Consider the following 23,210-nt stretch of genomic DNA (forward strand, 5'->3'; position numbering starts at 1 on the left):
TCAGCGCGGTGGCCTCAGCTGCGGAGCGCTGCCCTCCAGGAGCGGATGCCCAAGCGGGAACGTCCGGAGCTGGGGCCCGGCCGTGGGGAGGGAGGGAAGGGCCCAGAATCGGCGCTGGGCGGAGGCGGCCACGGTTCTGCCTATCTTCCCCCAGCCGGTCAGCACCCGAGGAAGGGAAGCCCCCTTCGAGGGGCCGGCAGAGCTCACCAAACGGAAAGGAGGGGAGGCTGCAGCGCCCGGCTCTACCCAGGAAATCAGCTCTTTTATGGACAAAGGGCTCCGAGCGTCCCAGCCCTGCGAGACTGGGGATAGGAACCTCGGGCCGAGAGCCGGTTCCTGCTGCGGCTCCCCGAATGCAGGCGGGGCGCGGAGCCGCGCGGGGTCCTGCTCCCAGGGCCACCTGCCTCGGGCCTCCCCGACACCGCCCGCCGCCCCCCGCCCAGCCCGTTACCTGGGTTTTCCCCGGCGTCCGCGGAGGAGGTGGCCGAGGAGTCGGTGAGGACGCTGGGGTCACTCTGCGAGCGGCCCCGCGACACGAGGCAGCCGCTCCCGTCCTCCGACGCGGCCATGGGCCCGGCCGGCGCGGGGGCAAGTTAGAGCGAGCCGCGTGGAGTCAGAGCATCCGAGGCGGCCAAGGTCACCGGCGAGGGGGCTGGAGGGGGCGTCTTTTTAAAAAAGAAAATTAAAAAAAAAAAAAAAATAGAGGGCCGGGAAAGGAAAAGAGCTGGAGAAACACGCCGGGGCTGGCTTTAGGGCGGGGAGACAATAGCCTCGCTGGCTGCAGCCAGGCGCATCCCGGCGTGCGCGGCCTCGCTTTGTTATTTATTCGTGTTTATTCCCATTCTTCAGTCTATATATTCCAGGAAAAAAAAAAAAAAAGTTGAACCAGGAAATAAAAACTTTTTCTTGTCAGTGTTTATTGCGTGCTTGGGGCAGGGGGTGATGTCCTGGAACGTCTGGGGGCGCTCCCTCCCCCCACCCCACCCCCCACCCCCCCAGAAAAAAAAGGGAAAAAGAAGAATCTTTGCTCTTGCAATTGCTTTAATCTGAAAGCTGTTCTTGGAGCATCTGTTGGAAAACATTAGGATTCTCCCATCATGCCGCGCGAGAGGAGCATGACGTCACGGGAGAGGGGCGTGAGAAGGCGCGTGGCCACAGGGAGGGGTCGCTCATACCTGGACCGCGAGCCGGGGTGGGGGAGGCGGGGCTGGACCCCGGGTTAGGAGCCGCCCACCCCACCAACCTGTGCTCTAGAAACAAGAAAGCTTCCTAGTCCCGCTTCCTGCCCTCCCGGACAAAAGGGAACCCTGAGGGCCCCTAAATTCCCCAGCAGCTGCAGGCAGCTGGTTTCCCTGGTCCTTCCTCTCCTGGGACGCGGAGGCCAGAGGGTCCCGACGCGCCCACCCCGGCACCAGAGGGGAGCGACCCGAGGCTTCTTTCCCGCAACCACCTGGCCTGGGCCTGCTAGGGAACCCCCACACGACACTCCGAACCCTCGCTCTGAACCCTCCTCCCTGCCGGGGAGGGAGAGGGAGGAGGGCACGGGCGCTTTCCAATAAGGCTTTTCCTCAGACGCCCTTAGGAACCGGAGGGGCCAGGCACGGGAGGCGACACCACCTAGGGCTGCCACTCACAGATCTCACAGAGGTGTCCTCCAGGGTGCTAAGGAGCGAATCTCACAACCCCGGAGGTGGTGTGGGGTGAACACAGGCAGGCAGCTGCTGCTTCCCAGCCAGGGCAGGGAAGGAAGAAAGTCCAGGAAAGGGTAGAGAGGGGGCTGGAATGGTGCTGTCACCTGGCCTGGTCCTGGAAGGTGCCCAGAGGAGGAGGCATTTCAACAGACATCAGGATTCAAGGGCCATAGAGACACCTGGGGGAGGACACCCCCATTTTAGTTTCTCAAACAACCCCATGGGGCAGCCCCGATCCAAGTGCCCTTTGCAGGTGCTGGAACTGGGGCAGGGGGGTGGGGGGAGCGGGGAGAGTTGTTCACCAAGGGTCCTCCTGCTGGGGACAGAGCCCTCCCTGAGGCTGCCCCCATCAGATTAGCACCTACAGCAGGGCCTGGGAGTGCAGTGTGAGCGCTGGCAGTGTGGACAAAGTCCCGGTTAAGTGCCAAGGACAGAACTGAGCGGAGTGGTGGTGGGGAGGAGGAATAAAGTGGATGTTCACTCCATACAGAGCTTTGGGCTCTTAGCAGCAGCTACTTCAGCAGCATCGATCACCTCTAAAGAAAGGACTCATTCATTCATTCAGACTATGTGCAGAGTCAAGTGTGTGCCAGGCACCACACCAGGCATTAGCGACCTAGCAGTGCACAAACACAGAGACGCCCCAGCTCCTTGAGTCTTCTGGGAAAGGGGGAGGGTGAAGCCGAGAATGGTCACCAACACACTAATAAGATGCCCAAATAATCATCTAATTACAGTTGGCAATTAAGACCAGGAAACAAAGAGGAAACTGGTGGGAAACTGCTAGGAATAGATACGTTTTAGCCACATAAAAATGTGCTGGCTGGATGGTGATGTGGCCTGCCAGCCTTGGACTGAGCATTTTGCATGGGGACCTCATTCCTTCCTACAACTGCCCTGGTAGGTGAGAGCTTCTGTGGTCTCCACTTTTGAGATGAGGGCAACTTCGAGAGGTGAGCACTCTTGCCCAGGCCACAAGCCAGCACATGGAAGAGCTGGACCACAGCAAATGCTCTGGGCCCAGGGTCTCTCCAAGTGGGTATTCAACACCTCCCACTCCAAGTCCCCAGGGGCTCTCCTGACACACTGAGTACCGGCCCCACGGGAAGGTTTCTTGGGCCCCTTCTGAGTCTGGGTGAGTGAACACCTGAGACAGTTCAGTTCCATTGGAAGGAAGCCTGCAGCTGACCCAGCCGTGGCAGGTGCAGAGATGGTGGTGACCGGTAGGAAGGGATAGAGGCCAGAGACTGGCTATAGGTGGGGGAGAGGAGAAAGTTCATACCAGAGGTCTCCAGCTGTCTGTCATTTGCCAACCACCCCTACGTTTTTTAGCCTTCCCTATTTAAAACCTATCCTTCCATTAAGATCTGTCTTTAAATCAACTCTTTGCACCTAAACACATTTTTCTTTTCTTTCTCTCACTCTCTTTTTTTGTTGTTCCTTTCTTTCTTTCTTTGGTTTTTTTTTTTTTTTTTTTTTTTTTTTTTTTAGAGTTTCGTTCTGTTGTTCAGACTGGAGTGCAGTGGCTATTCACAGGGGCAATCCCAGTGCACTACAGCCTCGAACTCCTGGGCTCAAACAATCCTCCCACCTCAGCCTTCTGAGTACTTGGGAGTACAGGTGTGCACCTCCACACCGGGCCGACATGCATGTTAAAGGAAGCCTTCAATAGGACTGATGGAGCACAGCCTCGCTGACTGGCATTGGTGGGAAGGACCACAGTGCTAACTCAATACCTGAGTCCACTCTTGGCCTGAGCTGGCTCCTGTGTGGTTAAAAAGGCCCCAAGGGTGAGAGAGGAGGTCAGCCAGGCAGGCACCGAATAGAGACATCCTTCTCAATGTTACCAGAAGGAACTTTCTATCTAAGCCAATGTTACTGCCTTGTCCGTGTGCCACCAGAAATTATCCCTAGTCCCTTCAGATGGTTTACACTGCAGCACCCATTCACCTACTCCACCAAACTGTGTATGGATGAGGATTAAAAACATGTAAAAGGGTAAGACTTGGCATTTGAGCTCAGGAGCCCACATGGAGTGGGGAAGCGGAAGATGAGATGCAACCAGGTTTTATTTCTTAGAAGTATATATTTTAGCAAAGCACTGTGGTTTGTTAAAGGTAGGTAGAGATGGAGCTGTTCATTATATTATTCTTTGGCTTTGAGATGTTCCATACTAAAAATAGTTTTAAATTTAAAAAAGTTAGCAATCCCACCTCTACTGATCAATGGAAAATAATAAGGTCTCCAGGTAAATTGCCTGCAGGAGAGATTTTGGCCTTCAAAGTCGGTCATCTCCAGACCATGACTGGCTTGAAACCTGTGAGGATCTGGCCCCCATGGTGTGCGAAAGGCACCTGTTTGGAGGAGGGTTTCCAGCCTTGAGGGCCCTCAAGAGGTTTTTGTGAAAGTCACCAACTGTCCCTCCTCAACAAGATCCCTGGCAAGGGATGGATTTGGAAGGCCACTGCAGAAATCCTATTGGAGCGAACAAAGCTTCATAATGGCCAAAAAATTATGAAGAACCCAAACGTCCATGGACTGATAAATGGGTAAATAAAATGTGGCCCATTCTTACTGTAGGACAATATGCAGCCATGAAAAGGAGGGACGAGCTGACATGTGCCACAATGCAGATGAACCTGGAAAACATTACACAAGTAAAAGAAGCAGTGACAAAAGGCCACATGCCACATGAACCCAGTTATATGCAATGTCCATCAAATCAGAAAGCAGATCTGTGGATGCTGAGGATAAGGAGCGGGGGAAGAGAAGGGCTGACTGCTAATGGCTACAGAGTTCCTTTTTTGAGTGCTAGAAATGTTCTAAATGTTCTAAAATTAGATTATGGTGATGGTTTTATAACTCTGTAAATATACTAAAAACCACTGAATTTTATACTTTAAATGCATGAACTTAATGGTATGTAAATTCTTTCAATAAAGCTTTAAAAAAAAAAAGCACATAGAGGCACTAGGCTGAGGTTTGAATTTGGAGGATTGGGTTCCGCTTCTTGCCCTGGTGGGCATAATCACAATGAAACCCTCCGTCTCCACCCAGATTCCAGATCAGATAGAAGCTCATCGAGGGGCCCTCCTTCTGCTCCTTGATCGCCTTGGTCAGAAAATCCAAAGCCATTTCCTGACTCAGGGCAGCCCTGATAAGCCAACACCACTCCCTGAAGAACCACAAAGGTGGGACAAAGTCAGTCCAATTTGCCCAAGTCCCCTTCAAAACTCACAAAACTGCAAAGGCAAAGGCAGTTTCCTCTGCCCAGGGGCAGCCAGGGAGCACATCACTGCAAAGATGGCTCAGGGATGGCAGACTCCCTCCAACACACAGTGCAGGTATGAGGTACTCCCGCTCATTAGGGAGTGGTGAGGAATGGTACCCCAAGACCAACTCCACCCCCACACACCTCCCAAGTTGGTCTTATTCTTAAAGCAGGTACAGACCAATGGATGCATCCAACCATCCAACATTTCCTAAGCATCTATTCTGTGCCCAAACAGGCACTTTGCCAGGAACACCATCATGAATGAGACATGATTGCACATTGGCTTTGTGGAGCTTGAGGTCTAGCACAGAAGACAAGATTGACTAATATGAATCAATGGATCAATCAATTTCAATGAGTACAGAATGCAGGATAACTCATCTGGAGCAGAGAGGGAGCCTGTTTTGAAGAAGCGATGCTCTGGAAGTGCGAGGGCCAATGGAAGCCAACTGGACATGCAAGTGAGGAAGGGTGCCCCGGGCAGAGGGAACAGCCTGAGCAAAGACCGTGAGGTGGGAGCAGCATGGAGCCCTGAAGTTCCTGCAAAGAGGCCAGAGCAAGGGTCTGCGGCCACAGAGAGGTGATGACCCAGACCATGCAACATCTCATGAACCTCAGGAAGAACCTGATTTTGTTCCAAGGATGGTAGAAAGCCACTGAGGCAGTGGTGGGTCTCCAGAGCATCCTTCTGGCTGCTGTTAGACAAGGGACACATGGGGCAAGGGAGGAAGCAGCAGGATGGACTAGGAGGCTGGAAATCATCCTGGTGGGTGATGGCAGCAGCCTGGCCCAGCAGGGATAGTCAGAGGCGCCCAACAGGTTGGACTCAGTGTCCTCTGAAGGTGGCTCCCACAGGTTTGCGATGGCTGAGCTACGGGGGACTAGAGAGAGAAGCCAAGAATACCTCCAGGGTTTTTTTTTTTTGCTGTCTAATTAACCATTTATGACGGGGTAGAACTGAGGTAACCAACAAGTCTGATATTGACAACAGGGTGGGTGTGATGCTATTTCCTGGGTGGGAAGGATCAGATTAGGGAGGGATGAGGCAGAAAAGAGGAGGAGCTCCATTTGACAAGCAGCCTTTGGGGTGATGTGGAAAAGTCTGCTGCCCTGGCTCAACAACCATTGATACTCACAGGCACCATCTACTTGATCAGGGCAGGCAATGGAAGGTCATATGCTCATACCAGTTGCAAATGAGCATGGTCACAGTTCCATCGTGGCCTTTCCATGGCTCAAAGGGCAGCTGTTAAACCAACCATGGTGGTTGTTCTCCTGAGACCCACCCACCGTGGGTCTTCAGCTCCAGGTAAACCCAACTTCTGAAGGGCCATTCCAATCCAACTGAACACACTTTTAAGGCATCCAGAGTGTGTCGCAATGGGGTTGTAAATTGAAACCAACCACTGGCCTGAGGCTACTTCTTGCAGACACTTAGACGTTAGCTCAATTCTGCAGTTTTCTTATGCTACCAACTGCTTTCCTAGGGCCCTGGCAGCCTTGAAGGCCCCTGGAGGAGCTGAGGGGCCAAGGACCTGGATGGTGGCAATGTCAGCTCCACAGGCACAGGGATTTTTGTTGTGTTTGTTCACCCAAGAATGTGCCTGGGAGGTCGTAGTCTCCCAGTACATAAATATCCATTGATGCATAAATGAATGAATGTGCATGGCGGAGCCTATCCAGGCAACTGCCCTGCTCCAGGAGTGAAGGCTCAGCCTCCCCACGGTCCAAGCTGGCTCCAGGCTTTGTGGGACTGAGGGGCTCACCCTCCCTCTGCTGCCTCAGTCCCCCAGGACAATCTGGTTTCTTCTCTGGGGCTCCAGGGAACTCTTCTTCACCCTTAATGTAAAAATAACTCATTCAGCAAACTTCAAATGCTTAAGAAGAACTGCTCAAGCCACCATCTCAGGCTAAACTCATAGGGAACCATCTAAAGAGAAACAAGAAGGCAAAACACCAGTGTGGGAGTTTCAGGACCCAAGAAAAGATGAAGGCAAAACAACCACGCTGCCGGAGGCCAGGTTCGTTAGGTGGGCAGCTGCGCCCTCTGCTGGGCACCTGGGAAAACAACACCTGAAGTAGTGGCGGGTGGGAATGGTCCTTGGACCCGGCTTGATGACATAACCTTGAATTTCACTTCCTGCACCTTTGACCACATCCTTGAGGGACTCTCTACCTAGAGCTGTGACCATAGACTACCCAGAGTGGTGCTCAATGCAATGCCAACCAAGGCTTTTTAAAAACAACACACTCAGCTCTTCTAGAACCAAATCCCTGATTTTGCCATTCCTGGCTTCTGCCCTGAAAGGCATTGGCAGCCAGAGTTGCCCTCAAAAAATGTGGTGTGGGCATCCCATGGCTTCCTGGAGATGTGCCCAGCCCTCCTTAGGATCAAGTCCACTCAAGCTGTCTAGGGCAGGAGCCACAGAGCCAGGCACAAGATCGGGTCCCAACATTTTCTGACTGTGCGGCCGCGCTGAGCCTCGGGGTGTAAGTGAGAAGAAGAGAACCTACCTTACAGGGTTTGGGCATTTGCCACAGCACACAGAAGCCCTCAATATGCTTTCACCATTAGCAAAACAAAAAGTTCCTTGTGCGAGACCATCTGCCCTTTGATATTCTCCTTCTGTGCCCCCAGCACATCCAGGTGACTGGGAGAGGAGCCTATGAGGCAGCAGAAATAGAAGACAGAACCCGGAGCAGAGAAACACCACCCAGCGCTGGGAGGCTTTTGACAGGGAAGGCGGAAAGCAGCCGCACTGGCCCCTGCACTCTTGTGTCATGGGCCACTGACCCACCTTGTATGTTGACAGCATACGGCTGTAGACCTCCATCCAGGTGACTTTTCCTCCATCCTGGGTCCCCCCATGCAGTGACAGACACTGCATGCTCCGACTCTAGCTAATGAAAGCAGAAGAACAGGCTTCTGAGGGCTCTGGGAAAGACTGCTGATAGACAGAGAGAGCCACTTACAGAAAAGGCATTTGTCACCATTGCAGGTGCAGTTTGCAGTCCTGACTGCATTCCTGCTTCCTGCCCTGGAGTGCCCTGTGGGGCCTGGAACTGCAGCAGCCAGCCTGTGACCCTGTAGTGACACACACGAGGATGAAACGCTAACAGCAGAGGAAGACCTTCACCCGTCTCCTCCCTGATCTCTTGTAAAGGGACCAAACATCCTGCTGGCACAGGCCTCTGATGGTTGGGTTTTCATTTACTTAACACTTAGCTCTTACCATGTGCCAGTCATTGTCCTAAAAACTTTACAATGATTGACTTGGCTAATGCCGAAACTACCCAAATCAGGTAGAACTGTGATTGTCCCATTTAGCAAATGAGAAAAATGAGAGGCAAAGTTCTTAAGTACTTGCCCCAGGTCACAAACCTGCAAAGCCAGGACTGGATCCCATGTCATCAGCTCCAGAGCTCAGTCTGTTATTGCATCAAATATACCCCAACTCACACAGGCAAGAACCTCATGCTTATGCTGGGTTCCCTGAAAAGTCACTTACGATGATGAAAAAGGAGGAGGAAGTATGAAAGGAAGAGGAGGAGGTAACAAGATTACTGATGACAGCAGTTTTGTAGAGCCTAGAGCTTACCAAGGACCTCGCATGCATTGATTTATAATCTTGTGAGGCTGGACTAATCATCCTCTTTTTACAAACAATGAAGTTGCGGCTCAGATAGGGTATTTAACAAGGGTTAGCAACAGGACAGAAAAGGACTCCTACATTCTTTCCATAACACCAGCTCCAGCTCATCCCTCTGGCCTCCCTAACCCACCAAAATCTCTACCAGCAACCCTGGCTTACAAAGCAGACATTTGCTCAACAAACATGCACCAAACACTGAAACCACGCCAGGTCCTGTCCTGTGTGCTGCCAGGCACAGGATGGCCTGGCCCAGTCTGCATGGTGAAGGGGTAAGGCATGCCCGACACCATCACAGCATGGAGAGGTAGGAGTGTGTAGAGCCACTGGCCAGGCTGGGAAGCTCAGGCAAGCTCCAGGAAATGGCCTTGCATTGGTACCTGCACGTGACCTATATTTGTTGAGTATCTGCTATGCACCAGGCACTGGCAATCAAGCAGTACACAAAACAGATGCAAAAATACTCCACCGCCCAGCTGTGCAGACCTCGGAAGGACACAGAGGAATTTGCTCAGCAGATGCACAAACTATGCATGCCGGTGTCCAGAGGTGTCACATGCAGAATAACTCATCCAAATCAAAGATAATTATCAGACAATAAAACGTTTTTGAAATTTTTAACCTAAGAATTTGAACAGGCATTAAAGTGTACTATATTCACAAAATGAAATACCATACAACAGTGAAATTAATCAGACAAAAACCTGGGTATCACAATATTCCATTGAAGAAGACTATGCTCTATTTTATTCCATTTACAGAAGGTTCAACACCAGGGCCAGGCATGGTGGCTCCTGCCTGTAACCCAGCACTTTGGAAGGCCAAGGTGGACAGATCTCTTGAGGTCCGAAGTTCAAGACCAGCCTGGTCAACATGGTGAAACCCTGTCTCCACTAAAAATATACACACAAAAAAATTAGCCAGGCATGGTACTGTGTGCCTGTAGTCCCAATTACTCAGGAGACTGAGCCAGGAGAATCGCTTGAATCTAGGAGGTGGAGGTTGCAGTGAGCCACGATCATGCCACTGCACTCCAGCCTGGGCAACAGAGTGAGCTCTGTCTGAAAAAAGAAAACAAAGAAAAATAAAAACCAGACAACACTACTTGATGGTGTTAGACTGCAGAGAATAGCTACCCATGGAGGAGGGATTTTGTTAAGAGGGGACACAGGGGGCTCTGGGATCCAGGTTATGTTCTGTTTCTTGAACTGGGTTCCGCCTACAGAGGTGTGTTCACTTGGTGAAAATTCATCAAGATGAATGCTTATGGTATGTGCACTTTTCAACATGAATCTTACAATTAAGAGTAAAAATTAAAAGTAAAGTAAAGAAGAAAGGCAGAGCAGACTTCAGGGCAAGAGAAGCTACCAGGGACAACAAAAGGCATTACATAATGATAAAGGAGTCAATTCTCCAAAAAGACAAAACAATCCTTAACATGTACGCACCTAATGACAGACGTCAAAATCCATGAGGCAAAAATTGACAGAACTTCAAAGAAAAAAATAGATGAATGCATGATTAAAGTTGTTGACGGCAACACCCCTCTATCATAAACGAACAGACCCACAAGCAGAAAATCAGTAACGACAGAGTTGAACTCAACAGCACCATCAATCACCTGGATGTAACAGACATCTATAAACCACTTCACCCAACAACAGTGGAATACCCATTCTTCTCAAGCTCACATGAAATATTCACCAGGATAGACCACATTCTGGGACACAAAATTCGCATTAACAAATTTATTATTTTTATTTTTGAGAGGCTGGAGTGCGGCAGCATGATCTCAGCTCACTGCAACCTCCGCCTCCCAGGTTCAAGCCATTCTCCTGCCTCAACCACCTAAGTAGCTGGGACTACAGGCGCCTACCACCACGACCAGTAAGTTTTGTATTTTTTCAGTAGAGACGGGGTTTCACCATATTGGACAGGCTGGTCTCGAACTCCTGACCTCGTGATCTGCCCGCCTTGGTCTCCCAAAGTGCTGGTATTACAGGTGTGAGCCACCATGCCCGGCACGTTAATAAATGTAAAAGAAATCACACAATATCTGCTCTTGGGCCGCAGTGAAATTAAACTAGAAATCAATAACAAAAAGATAACTGGAAAATCTCAAAACATGGAGATTGAAAAACACACCTCATGCGCCACACAGGTTAAAGAAGAAATCTCAAATGAAATTTAAAAATATTTTGGACTAAACAAAAATAAAATACAACTTATGAAAATTTGTGAGTGCAGTGAGAGCAATGTTTAGAGTGAAATTTGTAACATTGAATGTATATACTAGAAAAGAAAAAGATCTAAAATCGGTTATCTAAGGTTCTACCTTAGTAAACTAGAAAAAGAAGAGCAAATTAAATCCAAAGCAAGGAGATACAAAAATAATAAAAATTAGAGCATAAATCAATGAAATTCAAAATAGAAAATCAATAAAGAAAATCAATGAAACCAAAAACTGATACTTTGAAAAAAATCAATAAAATTGTTAAGTCTGTAGCTAGACTAGAACATAAGTGAGAGGACACAAGTTACTAATATCAGAAATGAAAGAGGGAACACACATTGCAGATCCCATGAACATTAAAAGGATAATGACGGAATACTCTGAACAATTCTATGTCCACAAATTTGACGGCCTAGATGAAATGACCCAACTGCTTGAAAGACACAATCTGACAAAACTCAGACAGGTTTTCAACATTGTGTGTCTGTTCAACATTGTTCAAGTTCAACTAATGCCATAAGACAGGAAAAGGAAAAAAAAAAAAGTACCTAGATTAGGAAGGAAGAAATAAAACTGTCTTTGTTCACAAATGACATGAAAATCTATGTAGAAAATAAAAAAAAAAAAAAAACTCTACCAAAAAGCCCCGTGAAACTAATAAATTATTATAGCAAGGTTGTAAGATACAAGGATAACATACAGAAGTTAACCTCTTTCTATAAACCAGCAATGAGCAAGTCACCCCCAAAAATAAAATACCTAGGTATACATCTAACAAAATATGTATAAGATTTGAGGAAAATTACAAAACTGTGATGAAAGAAATCAAAGAACCAAATAAGTGGGGAGAGAATCCATGTTCATGGATGGGAAGTCTGCTCAATACTGTCAAGATGTCAGTTCTTCTCTATTTGATCCATAAATTCAATGCAATCTCAGTCAAAATCAGTTGTGACTATTCACAAACTGAACCTAAGGTTTATATGGAGAGGCAAAAGGCCTAGAATACCCAACACATTGTTGAAGGAGAAGAATAAAGTTGGAGGACTGGCATTCCTGACTTTAAGACTTACTATAAAGCTACATTAATCAGGACAGTGTGATATTGGCAGAAAAACAGACAAATAAATCAGTGGAACTGAATAGGGAGCTCAGGAATTGATCCACGTAAATATAGTCAACTGATTTTTGACAAAGGATCCAAGATGATATAATGGAGAAAAGAAAGTCTTTTCAACAAATGTTCTCAAACAGGTGGACATCCACATGCAAAAAATAACTGAATCTAGACATAGGCCTTATACCCTTCACAAAAATTAATTCAAAATATATCATAGAACTAAATGTAAAACAAAAAAATGTAAAACTCCTAGAAGGTAACATAGGAGAAAAGTCTAGAAAACCTTATGTTTTGTGAGGACCTTTTAGATACAATATTATGGCATCATCCTTGAAAGAAAGAATTTATATACTGGACTTCATTAAAATAAAAAAAAGTCTACTTTGTACAGGCACTGTCAAGAGATTGAAAAGAGAAGCTGAAGACTGGGAGAAAATATTTGTAAAAGACATACCTAATAAAGGACTGTTATCCAAAATATACATAGAATTCTTGAAACTCAACAAGAGAATGAAAAATTTGATTTAAAAATGGGCCAAAAGCCTGAATAGACCATCTCACCAAAATAACCTACAGATGCTAAATAGTACATGAGAAGATGCTTCAAACCTTATGCCATTAGAGAAACGCAAACTGAAACCACAACAAGAGACCATTACACACCCATCGGAATGGCCAAAATCCAGAATACTGACAATACCAAATGCTGGCGAGAATGTGGAGCAACAGGAACTCTCATTCACATTCACTGCTCCTGAGAATACCAAATGGTGCAGCTACTTTGGAAGACAGCTTGGTGGTTTCCTACAAAACTAAAAATCCTCTTACCACCCGATCCAGAAATCACCTTCCTTGGTATTTACACAAAGAATTCGAAAACTCATATCTACACAAAAACCTGTACATGAATTTTTTTATAGCAACGTTATTCATAATTGTCAAAATTTGGAAGCAACCAAGATGTCCTTCAGCAGGTGAGTAGACAAACTATGGTAGATCCAGACATTGGAATATTATTCAGTACAAAAAAAATGAGCTATAAAGCCATGAAATGATATGGAGGAAATGTCAATGCACATTCAGAAGCCGATCCGAAAAGGCCACACACTGTATGATTCCCACTCTATGCTATTCTTGAAAAAGGCAAGATTATGGAGACAACAAAAAGATGAGTGGATGCCAGGGGTTGCAGAGAAGGAAGAGAGGAATGAATAGGCAGAGCACAGAGGAGTTTTAGGGCAGTATCTGTATGATACTATAATGAGGGGTAGGTGTCATTATAAATTTGTCTGAAAATTGACTGATTTTGTCTTAAAAAAATGAACAAACTGGTCTAAAGAATGAGTGAATGTACATCACCAAGAACACACCCTAATGTAACCATGGACTGCGGGTGATGTTCCTGAGTCCATGTAGGTGCTCTGGTGGGGGATGTTGATAATGTGTGGGGCTATGCATGTGGGCACGGGGGTCTATGGAGTATCACTGTTCCTTCCTCTCGGTTTTGCTGTGAACCTAACACTGGTCTTAGAAAGAAACAAGGGTCGTGGTTTAGAAATACTGGTGCAAAGGCTTGAGCGGAATAAGGGAATCAGCCCTAGGCACAGGGCTCTCTAAGGAAAGGGCATGCCAGGCATGGGGAACAGAACATACAAAGGCCCTGAGATGGGATCTGCTTGGAAGACATTTGTAGGCTCATATACAGCAACTGCTGTGATATACTGTTAAAAGAACTATCAAGGTGTGCGGGAGCATACACAGAATGGGAATGTTGTGTCTGTGTGTGTGTGTTTCAAAAGCCGTGCACAAAAGTTTTGTGTAGACCTTCCAGAAGGATTCAGAGGCAACACTGGTGACTTTTTAGAGCGACAGCACTTCTCTGGGAGCAGCCAGAGAAGACCCAGAGGCCTGGAGAGTTGAGGGGCAAGAGAAGCTGATTTTTGCCATATATCCTACTGTATTATTTATATTTTTACCATATACATCTATCACTTTATAGAAAAACAACACAAAATAAAGTAACAGAGGCCTTGGCCCTGCTGCAGGGAGCCACATGGTTTCTGCAGTGACACCCTCAGCCCTTTAACATTCACAGTTCTCCTGACGCCATGGGCGAAGGGTCTGGAGAGCTTTGCAGAAATGGAGTCACAGTGGATCTCAATGGGTCTCAATGGGTGAGATCAGCCATGAGCTCTCCCCCAACGGCACTGTACTGTGGGAAAAAGAAGACAGAATCCCCTAAAGAAAGGAATTCACCCTGGCTCCCGTGATAAGGAGCTGGAGTTGCTGGTGCCCCAATGTGGTCCCTGGTCCACTTTACCCAAAAACACTGCAGCGGTCTTCCTGAGGCCTCAGCTTCCTCATCTGTACCCTAAAATACCCATCAAGTTCCCCGCATGGTGTCACTCAGGAAGATGTGGAGGCCAAGACCAGAGCCGGTGCAGGGAGATGAGTGAGGAGCCTTGCCCGGGTGGAGACCTGTGAAGTGGATGCTGACGGGAGCCACTAGAAGTGGGGAACTGAAGCACTGGGGCCCTGTGGGAGGGACTGCGATGGCTCAGCCTGGAGGGAGGAGCAGGGGCCTTCGGAGAGGATGAGATGTGTCCATGCGAGGGACAAGAATGGCCAGAGCCCTGTCAAGGGCAGGCTGGGGCTGGTGCAAGTTGCTGGGGAGGCTGCCTCATCCCGGGCACTGCACTATGCACTAGAATGTTCTACGAGAATGAAGATGCCGTGTGTGGCACTGCTCATCATGGAAGCCACAAGTGTTGAGAGTGCTTAAAATGTGGTGCGTGCTGCAGAGGACCTGAATTTTTCATTTCATTTCATTTTAGTTCATTTAACATTAAAATAAATTTCAACAGCCACATACGGGACATGGGTCCTGCACAGGACAGCGCAGCGCTCAGAGATGACGGTGATTAGGTCATGAGGACCCCACCCTCATCAATGATGAGTGCTTTATAAAAGAGGGTCCAGGCAGCCCTGTGTACATCTTTCTCTTGTGAGGATGTAGCAGCAAGGAACCATCTCTGAGGAACCGGCACTCACCGGACAGCAAATCTGCCGGCACCTTGATCTTGGACTTCACAGCCTGCAGAACAGTGAGCAATAAACTTCTGCTGTTTCTAAATTATTCATCTAAGATATTTTGTTGTTGCAGCCCAAAAAGTCTAAGACAGGAACCAGTAGAGCTCCTGGAGGCCACGGATCCAGGAAGCAGGAGGGTTGGCATGGATCTGTCCCCTCAGGCCTCCTTCTTAACCACCAGGCTCTATCCCCTGTCCCCAAGGAAGGAAAGAATAAACAAACAGGCAAAGTTGAAAGTCTAACACCAAATGCTGGTGACGAGGTGGTGAAACAGGCACCACAAATGCAGGGTGGGACTGAAACCAGCAACCAGGACGACTGGCTGCATCTGCCCAAATAGAAAATGTCCTGTCCCAGCTCATCCAGTTCTTGTCATCTACTCCAGAGAAACCCCAAACACAGGAAGGTATGCATGAGGCCGATCAAGTGGAAACAACCTAATTGTCCCTCACAGCAGAATGGTTGCCCTATGGCATATCCACACTAGCGAATGCCACTCAGCAGCTTCTTCTTACCGCAAAAGATCTTTGTAGTCTAACATCATTGGAGCTCTTATTTCTTGGGCTAGTACACGACAGAATAACATAACATTGCCATAATCACTCATGGTGAACACAATCATACGCACGCACACACGTGCACACATGGGTGCATATACGCTCACCAGTACCATATATTTCCCACAAATACATATGACTACGGAAGCACAGGGCGGATATTCTGGACATCTCTGTCCTCCGTGGTAAAACAGCTGCCTACAGAAGTGGAGAGAAGGGCCTGGACTCCACGATGGCAACTGTCCGAGCTCCCTGTGCCCCTACTCAAAATGCTTTCATTTTAGCCAGGAGGAGGAGCTCATGAGATATTTATATAATTAGAATGTTAATAATAAATAAAAGAGCAAATCTATAACCCTCTTCTAGAATTAGCATTGTTGTACACACTATTAGGTGTTTTCTTCTTTAACCTTTAAAGGAAGATCGTTCATGTTTAAATAATGCCCTTTGTCACCCAAACATGTTCTCCTTCTGCCAATGCAATGTGTACATTTCCTATGTTTACTGGATTTATATACTTAAGAGAGTTGTTTCTTTTCCCAGCAGAGTCCATGGAGCTTGTGGACTCACCACAGCGCAGATTCATGCCACCAGCACTCCATCGCAGCAACTCTAGATTAAGTACTTTACAGAGTAACAATTCAAAAGCAGCCTCGTAGCCTGAGCTATAAATTACAGAAAATCCATAGCACTAGGCTTACAGGTAGTGCTTTAAATATAGATCATACGTTCTACAGCCGTAGCAATGATGATCCCAAGAATCAACCTGTACAAACCTATAAATAGTGACGGCTGTCTGTGTTTGCACAGAAGCTGTGATCTCTCTTGGCGCCCACCATTCATTAAAACCAATGTGCACACTGAAGCTGGTGGGTCCATCGGGATTTCGCATTTGGGGAAAGCAATTATGTAGGCAATTAAATTCTGGCGCCCTCACCAGCCTTCACTCTGAGATATTAATAATTGTGCAAGGGTTTTCCAAAGCCTACGGGGGAATAACATTCACTTCTCTATTTGGCAGAGGGCTCTGCCGTCGCACAACTTGGGATGCGACAAAGATTACACCTGGTACTTCAGACTGCAGTTTGGGGTCACAGACCCTGCTAGTTCTTTTCAGTTGCTACTTGGGAGGGATCTATGAGTCTACACACTGCGGCATAAAGGGAACCTCCCTGTTCCTGGGGATGGGCCCTGGAGGGCCATCGGCAGCTGGGAGTGAAGGTGCAGACATTAGAACAAGGTAGGCAGGTTCTGCTCCCATGGAAACCTGGGACTCACAGCAAAGATGGGAAATAGAGCCTTCATTCGGCAACGGGCCTGAAGACCGCAGACTCACCAGGTGGGAGGAGTGTCCCTGAGATGCAGGCCCTGCTTTATATTTGATCATTTGAGTCTCTCATTCCTCAATTCATGTGCTCACTCATTCAACCAGTATTCACTGAGCACAGGGCCTGTGCCAGGCATGGGGGCCAGGCCACGGGGGTGGGGGGTGGTAGGGGCAAGACTAGCAAGCACAGGGCAGTTGGAGGGGCTAAGAAGCAGCCAGGGGTGTGGGGTGGGGCAGTACTGGGAGATGGCAGGAGGCTGAGGGTGGGGACAGGCCTCAGGACTCAAAGGACTTGACCTTTGGGCTTGACCTTTGGACCTTTGACCTCAGGACTTGACCCAGCATGAGTGGAAGCATGGATTTTATCCTGGGAGAAACAGGAAACCTGGGAGGGTCTCCAGCCAGGAAGAGCTGAGAGCAGATTGACCTCTCCTGGAAGGGCACTGGGGCCACCAGATAGAGGATAAAGTGGGCAACAGCAGAGATGGCCCCGGGGACCAGGGGTGCGGGGCTGCTGCATCCGACAGGGAAAGATGGGGCAGCCTGGACTGGGACAGGGGTGACAGAAATGCTGAGTGAGGGGGCGGATCCCAGATCTGTTTTAACTATATTCACTTTAACAATATTCAACCAAGTCTTTTTATCAAAAGCCCCCTGCAGCTAAATCTATAATGAATGAAAAAACTTCCTGTGCACTATTAGTGCTACAAATCAGAGTTTCACATAGGAGTTTATGTGCTGTGTAAGTGAGAGGTTGTTTTACTGTGAGGTTCCTCCAAGCAGCCCTCAGCCACTGTGAGGTTCCTCCAAGCAGCCCTCAGCCACGTACCCACAGTATGGACAGCAGAATTTGAGAGCCATTCATTCCCTCAGGACTCCTGACCCCCGGTGACCTGATCAAACACAATGTAGGCACCAGTGTGAAGGCCTTTGCAGCTGGGATCAGGGTTATAATCAGGAGACCTGAAGATATGGAGATGAACCTGGAAGACCCGATGGGCCTCATGGAATCACTTAGGAAGAAGAGGGGAAGGCAGGAGTGGACAGGGTGGAAGGGAGGGAGGAGAGATTTGAAGACTGAGAAGATTCAGCCACCCTCGCTGGCCTTGAAGGTGGACATCAGTCAGGGAAGGCAGCAGCCTCTAGAGCTGAGAACCAAATTGACCCGGGCCCCAACCCCAGCCCTAGCCCCAGCTCCGGCTCCAGCGGACAACCAGCAAGAAAACAGGCACCTCAGTCCTACAGCCTCAAGGAACTGAATTCTGACAACCACCAGAATGAGTAGGAAGTGAATTCTCTCCCAGAGCGTCTGGCAAAGAGCACAGCGCTGCGGAGACCCAGAGAGGGAAGCAGGCAAGCCCACCTGCGCCCCTGACCCACAGGCTGTGTGTAGCAATAAATCAGTGTTGCTTTAGCTGCTGAGTTGGTGGTAAATTGTCCTGGCAGCGCTAGACATCTCTCCTGTGATCCTCCTGTCCGGCTGTGAACACTGGTTTGGGAATCACATTCCATCCACCAGGAAAGTTAGGCTCAGAGAAGGGTGAACATGTACAAGGTCACACTGGGACCCGGGGCAGAGTTGGGGACACCCCACACCTGCCCCCTGGCCCCAAGGGTCCTTTTTCTACCTCTGTGTAACCAGCATCTCCTCCACCCTGCTTAGACCATCCTCAGAAGAAAGGTGTGCTCATATCCAACATCAACTAAAGACTCTAACAAAGGGAACAAGCCACAGATGAGGACAGGTGGAGAGAACCACCCCAGTGTCCACCTGTAGGGCACACGGGGTCCCACCTGTGGGGCACCACATCCCATCTGCAGAGAAAGGCTCTTTTCAGTCAGCAGCCTGCTCATTTCCAAGACAGGCACCCCACAGGGACAGCCAGAGTTGGGGCATCTTTTAAGGGCTTCCAAAGCAGGCAGTAACAACAAGCATTGACTTGCTGTCAGACTCTTTCCAGAACCAAAGGGATATAATATAAATCCAGGTTCATGACAGACATGATCACAAAACGACCAAGAATCCAGCAGACTGTCCAGGCTCAAATTCAGCTCACCAGCTATAACCTTGGGCATGTTACTCCATCCCTTTCAACCTTGGTTTTCCTCACCTGTCAAATGGGGTCACACCAGGTAGAGCCCACCTCCCACAGAGATGTGTAAATGAGTGAGCAGGACTGAGGACAGGTCCTGGCTGGTGTGGCTATCACTGTCCCTGCACAGTGACTGCAGGGTGGCTGCTCTCCAATCGCCCACTGCAGTGACTCCCAAGCAAACAACGCAAATGATCAGTGTACAACATTCTGCACTGTCACCCGTGACCACAATACTCTAGGTCAGAAATCACATTAATCTACAAATAAGAGGAATATTTCCTTATTTTTTATTATCGCAATGTTTAACCAAACAGTAAAAAAATAATGGAGTTAATTTATCATGATTTCTCATGGATTATTATAGGAAAAGGCACAGATAGCAAAGCCATTAAAATAAAAATCGAAACATGCACCAAGCCTCGAGTGCAGGAGTGTCTTGGTTACCGGAATTAGAGTGAATTAGGGTTGTTAAGAGGATTTAGTCACGGAAAATGGATAATGTGCAGTTCATACAGCTGTTTCGGACACTCGTAAGTGGAGAGACACAGTCCTTAGCTTGTATTAGAAACCTCATGCAGTGAAGAGAGTCTATTTTTAGTGTTTGCCCTCTGGGTGAGTGGCAATGAACTTAGGTCCAAATGTGCAATGTGCGGGAGGCAGGAAGTCTGTGCCGGCCTCCAGGAGGCAGATTGGCCACAGAGCAGGGCAGGCCACCTGGATGGAGGCTCGGATGAAGAAGGGCTACCAAGGGCACCTGTCAGGCGACAGCACGAACACACAGGGTGGGTATTGGAGAAGACGTCCAGGCAGGCCTGCACATTCCCATCGCCAGGTCTGCTTGTAGAAAAGGTGTGTAAATCATTCAAGACGGTCTAAAAATATGACATGTTTTCGGGAGGAAGAGCCAGCTTCCACCGCTGAGAGACTCACGCAAAGAGGCCACATGCCCACTTCCTGTAACTTGAGAGAGATCATGTTGCTAAATTAGGAGATTCTTTTTGCTACATGGCTGTCCTTTAGGGAGAAGTGAAAAGCTCAATGTCAGAGCGACACTACTTGAAGAAACTACTGTGAGCCGCAAGAAGGGCCTCTGCTCAGGGATGAGGAGAGGAGGCCTCCCTGCCACCAACCCCACCTCCCCACCATCGCCTCCCCATCACGCTCTCCGTTGGACACAGAGCTTACAGCACACCTGCTAGGTGCCAGGCATGGGGTGCATGCTCTGCACACAAAAATGAGCCAGTCACTGCTGCCCTGGGTTTACCTTTGGTGGAGAAGATGGATCATTAACAAGAGAGTGAACAGGATGATTATTGTGCTGAGGGTCCCCATGACCACCCCCAGGTTGAGTGATTCACTAGAGGACTCACAGGACTCGGCTGCAGCTGTACTCACAACTGCGATTTATAGCAGCAGCAGGCAAAGCACACCCAGCAAAGAAAAACGGGCCTGGGGCGAAATCTGCCAGAAACCAGGTACAAGCATCTGAGGGTCCCTCCTAATGCGGTCACATTTTTGGGGATTTTCCCCAAAAATGGCCACAACACCACCTCCAACCTCATGTGTTCTTCTCGCAGTGTGGCTTTGCAGCCTCCCGCTGAGAGATGGGTTCATGCCAACCTCAGCCCGAGTCAGGGAGGGCCGACTCTGAGGCAGGAGTGAGACTGATCCAAAGTCAGATCAGAAGCGGTGACAGAACTTGAGTCTGTTTCTCGTGGGTTGCTCACTTCTGTACCTCACGCTGCCTCTGCAAAAGCCAGAGTGGAAAGGACCCGAGGCCCAGCTCATGGCCCTAGCCGAGCTCCCAGTTGTCAGGGGCTGAACTGTATTCCCCCTAATATGTACATGTTGAAGTTTTGATCCCCAGTGACACAGAATGCAATATTTGGAGAAGGCGTTTTTTAAAGGGGTGGTTACATTAAAATGAGGCTGCTGAGGGGGTGGGGGTGCCAATCCGATCTGACTGGTATCCTTAGATGAAGAGATTTGGACAGTAAGAGTTTACAGGGGGAAAATATCACCCCAGAATGGGGGGTGAGAGGTTTCATAGACGAGGTCTCATTGCTGGGCCTTGACAGATGGGTACACTCCACAGGAGGCCAGGAGCCTTCCGGCAGGAGGAGCAGCACGGGTGAAGGCCAGGGAGTGAAGGTGGAGGACTGGCTTAGATGGAGAGTTAAGGGCTGGGGGCTGGAGGACCTCCTAAGCCTCTGGTCAGGGCAGGGCTGTGCTGAGCTGGCACACTAGGTTGAGAGAGATAGCATCCATATATGCATGCACACATACACTCATGCACACACACACGCATGCACACATACACTCATGCACGCACACACGCATGCACACATACACTCATGCACGCACACACGCATGCACACATACACTCATGCACGCACACACGCATGCACACACTTGCTCATGCACACACTTGTGCACGTAATACTCATGCACACCTTCACACACTCATGCACAGCTTCACACCCTCACACACATGCATACACACACACAGGTACGCACACTCCTGCACAGCTTCAACCCTCACACACACATACAAACATACACAGGCATATGAACTCATCACAGCTTCACACCCTCACACACAGTCATTCACACACAGGCACATACACACTCTTGCACAGCCTCACACACACATGCATACACGCACAATCAGGCACACACAGGCACGCGCACTCATGTACAGCCTCATACTCTCATGCACGTTCACACACATTTGTCCTCAAGAGCACCACCCAAGGCACTGAGGCACTGAGTCAGGGCTGCCCTGTTGCACACAGGGGCACCACACGACACTTTCTTGCCCACTCGCTCACTTGTGTTTCCTTTGGCCCACACAGTTTGTGACTAAAATGCCTGGCCCAGGAACCTTCCATAGAGAGCCCCCCGGTCTGGCCCACTTCGCAGTGTGAGGCCCAAGAGCTGCTGAATTCCCTCCAGGAAAGGCCTTCCACAGGTCCACGCGGGAACCCTCCCTGGTGACTGGTGCACCTAAGTAGGTTTCCTGAAAATACCATAATCACACAAAATCGACATTGCTCCAGGTAATCTAGGCCACAAGGTCACCAGCGTCCAAAGGGCAACTCCCCCTGCCCAACACAAAGCCCACAACGCAGACCCGGGCCAGCCCAGAGAAGGCCAGACCCCCGGTCTTCTCATCCCCACATCCCAGCCAGCCCCGGCCCAGGCCAGGAGTCCTATGCAAGGGATGTGTATTGCTGTTTTTCCTTAAAATAAACCGCTACCGAAGTCTGGTATAAATCCCGAATCAGAGGAGGGTTCTGGGAAAGCCAGCGCCCTAGGCTTGTTGAGAGTCAGTCCGAGGCTGCTCGTGTAGGCGGGCACGCAGGGAGCCTCCCTCCTGGGGCCGGCCCTGGGAAAGCAGCCAGGCTGCGAGAAGGAGCATCCAAATTGCTCCACACAGCTGATCCCTGCTTGGAAAATTGTCAACCTGGGACTCACAGCAACGATGGGAAAGCCAGTTGTCAATCATATCAACAAAACCATGTAGGCTACCAGATCAGACCAATTCTTGCCCAAAACCTGCTCTGAGTTTTGGTTCGGAAGCCACGGTCCACTTCACAGTCAGGGGTAAAGTAAATTGACTGGACCTGCCCCCACCCCCAGACCACCTTTCCTCCCTCTACTCAACTCACTCAGGGCTAGGAATCCCCACCAGAATCAACAGATCCCTGGGTTAAACCCAGTGACTCCTGTAATCCTTATTAAAACCCTGTATTCAACCTCATACTATTCATTTATACATGTTATAGTAGATAAGAAAAATAAATGCAAAGAAAAAGCTATACAAGACTCAAAAGGAAACGTGGAGGGATGTGTTTTTGAGTCGCCATCCTGGTATGCCCCGGGCTGAGGACTTCTCGGGGTGCAGGACTTTCAGAGCTAAAACCAGGACCCTCCCTGCTACACTGAGGAAAGCTGTTCACGCTAAACTTGAGGCAGAAAAAGGTTTCTTAAGACACAAAAAGCAAAAACAAAGAAAAAGCTGGATACATTTTTACCACATCAGAACTAAAAGCTTCTATTCAACCAAGCACACCATAAACAAAGTGAAAAGACACATAACAGACAGGACATGAATATTTGCAGCCGGTGGAGGATCGAGTTCCAGACCAGATCAACGGTGCTCACAAACC

The 23,210-nt window shown here is 48.8% G+C and overlaps 2 protein-coding genes across 3 annotated transcripts in view; one reads left to right on the plus strand and one right to left on the minus strand.

The window, feature by feature from the left end:
- Window positions 1-23,210, minus strand: part of PHACTR3 (phosphatase and actin regulator 3) — a 274,576-nt gene that overhangs the window by 246,060 nt on the left and 5,306 nt on the right. Inside the window, exon 1 of one of the 2 annotated variants that reach the window (XM_050745554.1) lies at window positions 452-653. The exons of the other annotated variant lie outside the window; for it this stretch is intronic. Within the exon in view, the coding sequence (XP_050601511.1) occupies window positions 452-569 (118 nt within the window). The 5' untranslated portion in view covers window positions 570-653. Of the gene's footprint in view, window positions 1-451; window positions 654-23,210 lie in introns of those variants that run through there. 2 annotated transcript variants of the gene reach the window in all.
- Window positions 13,430-23,210, plus strand: part of ATP5F1E (ATP synthase F1 subunit epsilon) — a 558,621-nt gene continuing 548,840 nt past the window's right edge. Inside the window, exon 1 of the mRNA XM_050745567.1 lies at window positions 13,430-13,439. The gene's annotated coding sequence lies outside the window, so the exon portion shown is untranslated. The remainder of the gene's footprint in view (window positions 13,440-23,210) is intronic.

The sequence above is a fragment of the Macaca thibetana genome, chromosome 10 (genome assembly GCF_024542745.1).
Source record: "Macaca thibetana thibetana isolate TM-01 chromosome 10, ASM2454274v1, whole genome shotgun sequence".
NCBI classification, from domain to species: Eukaryota; Metazoa; Chordata; class Mammalia; order Primates; family Cercopithecidae; genus Macaca; species Macaca thibetana.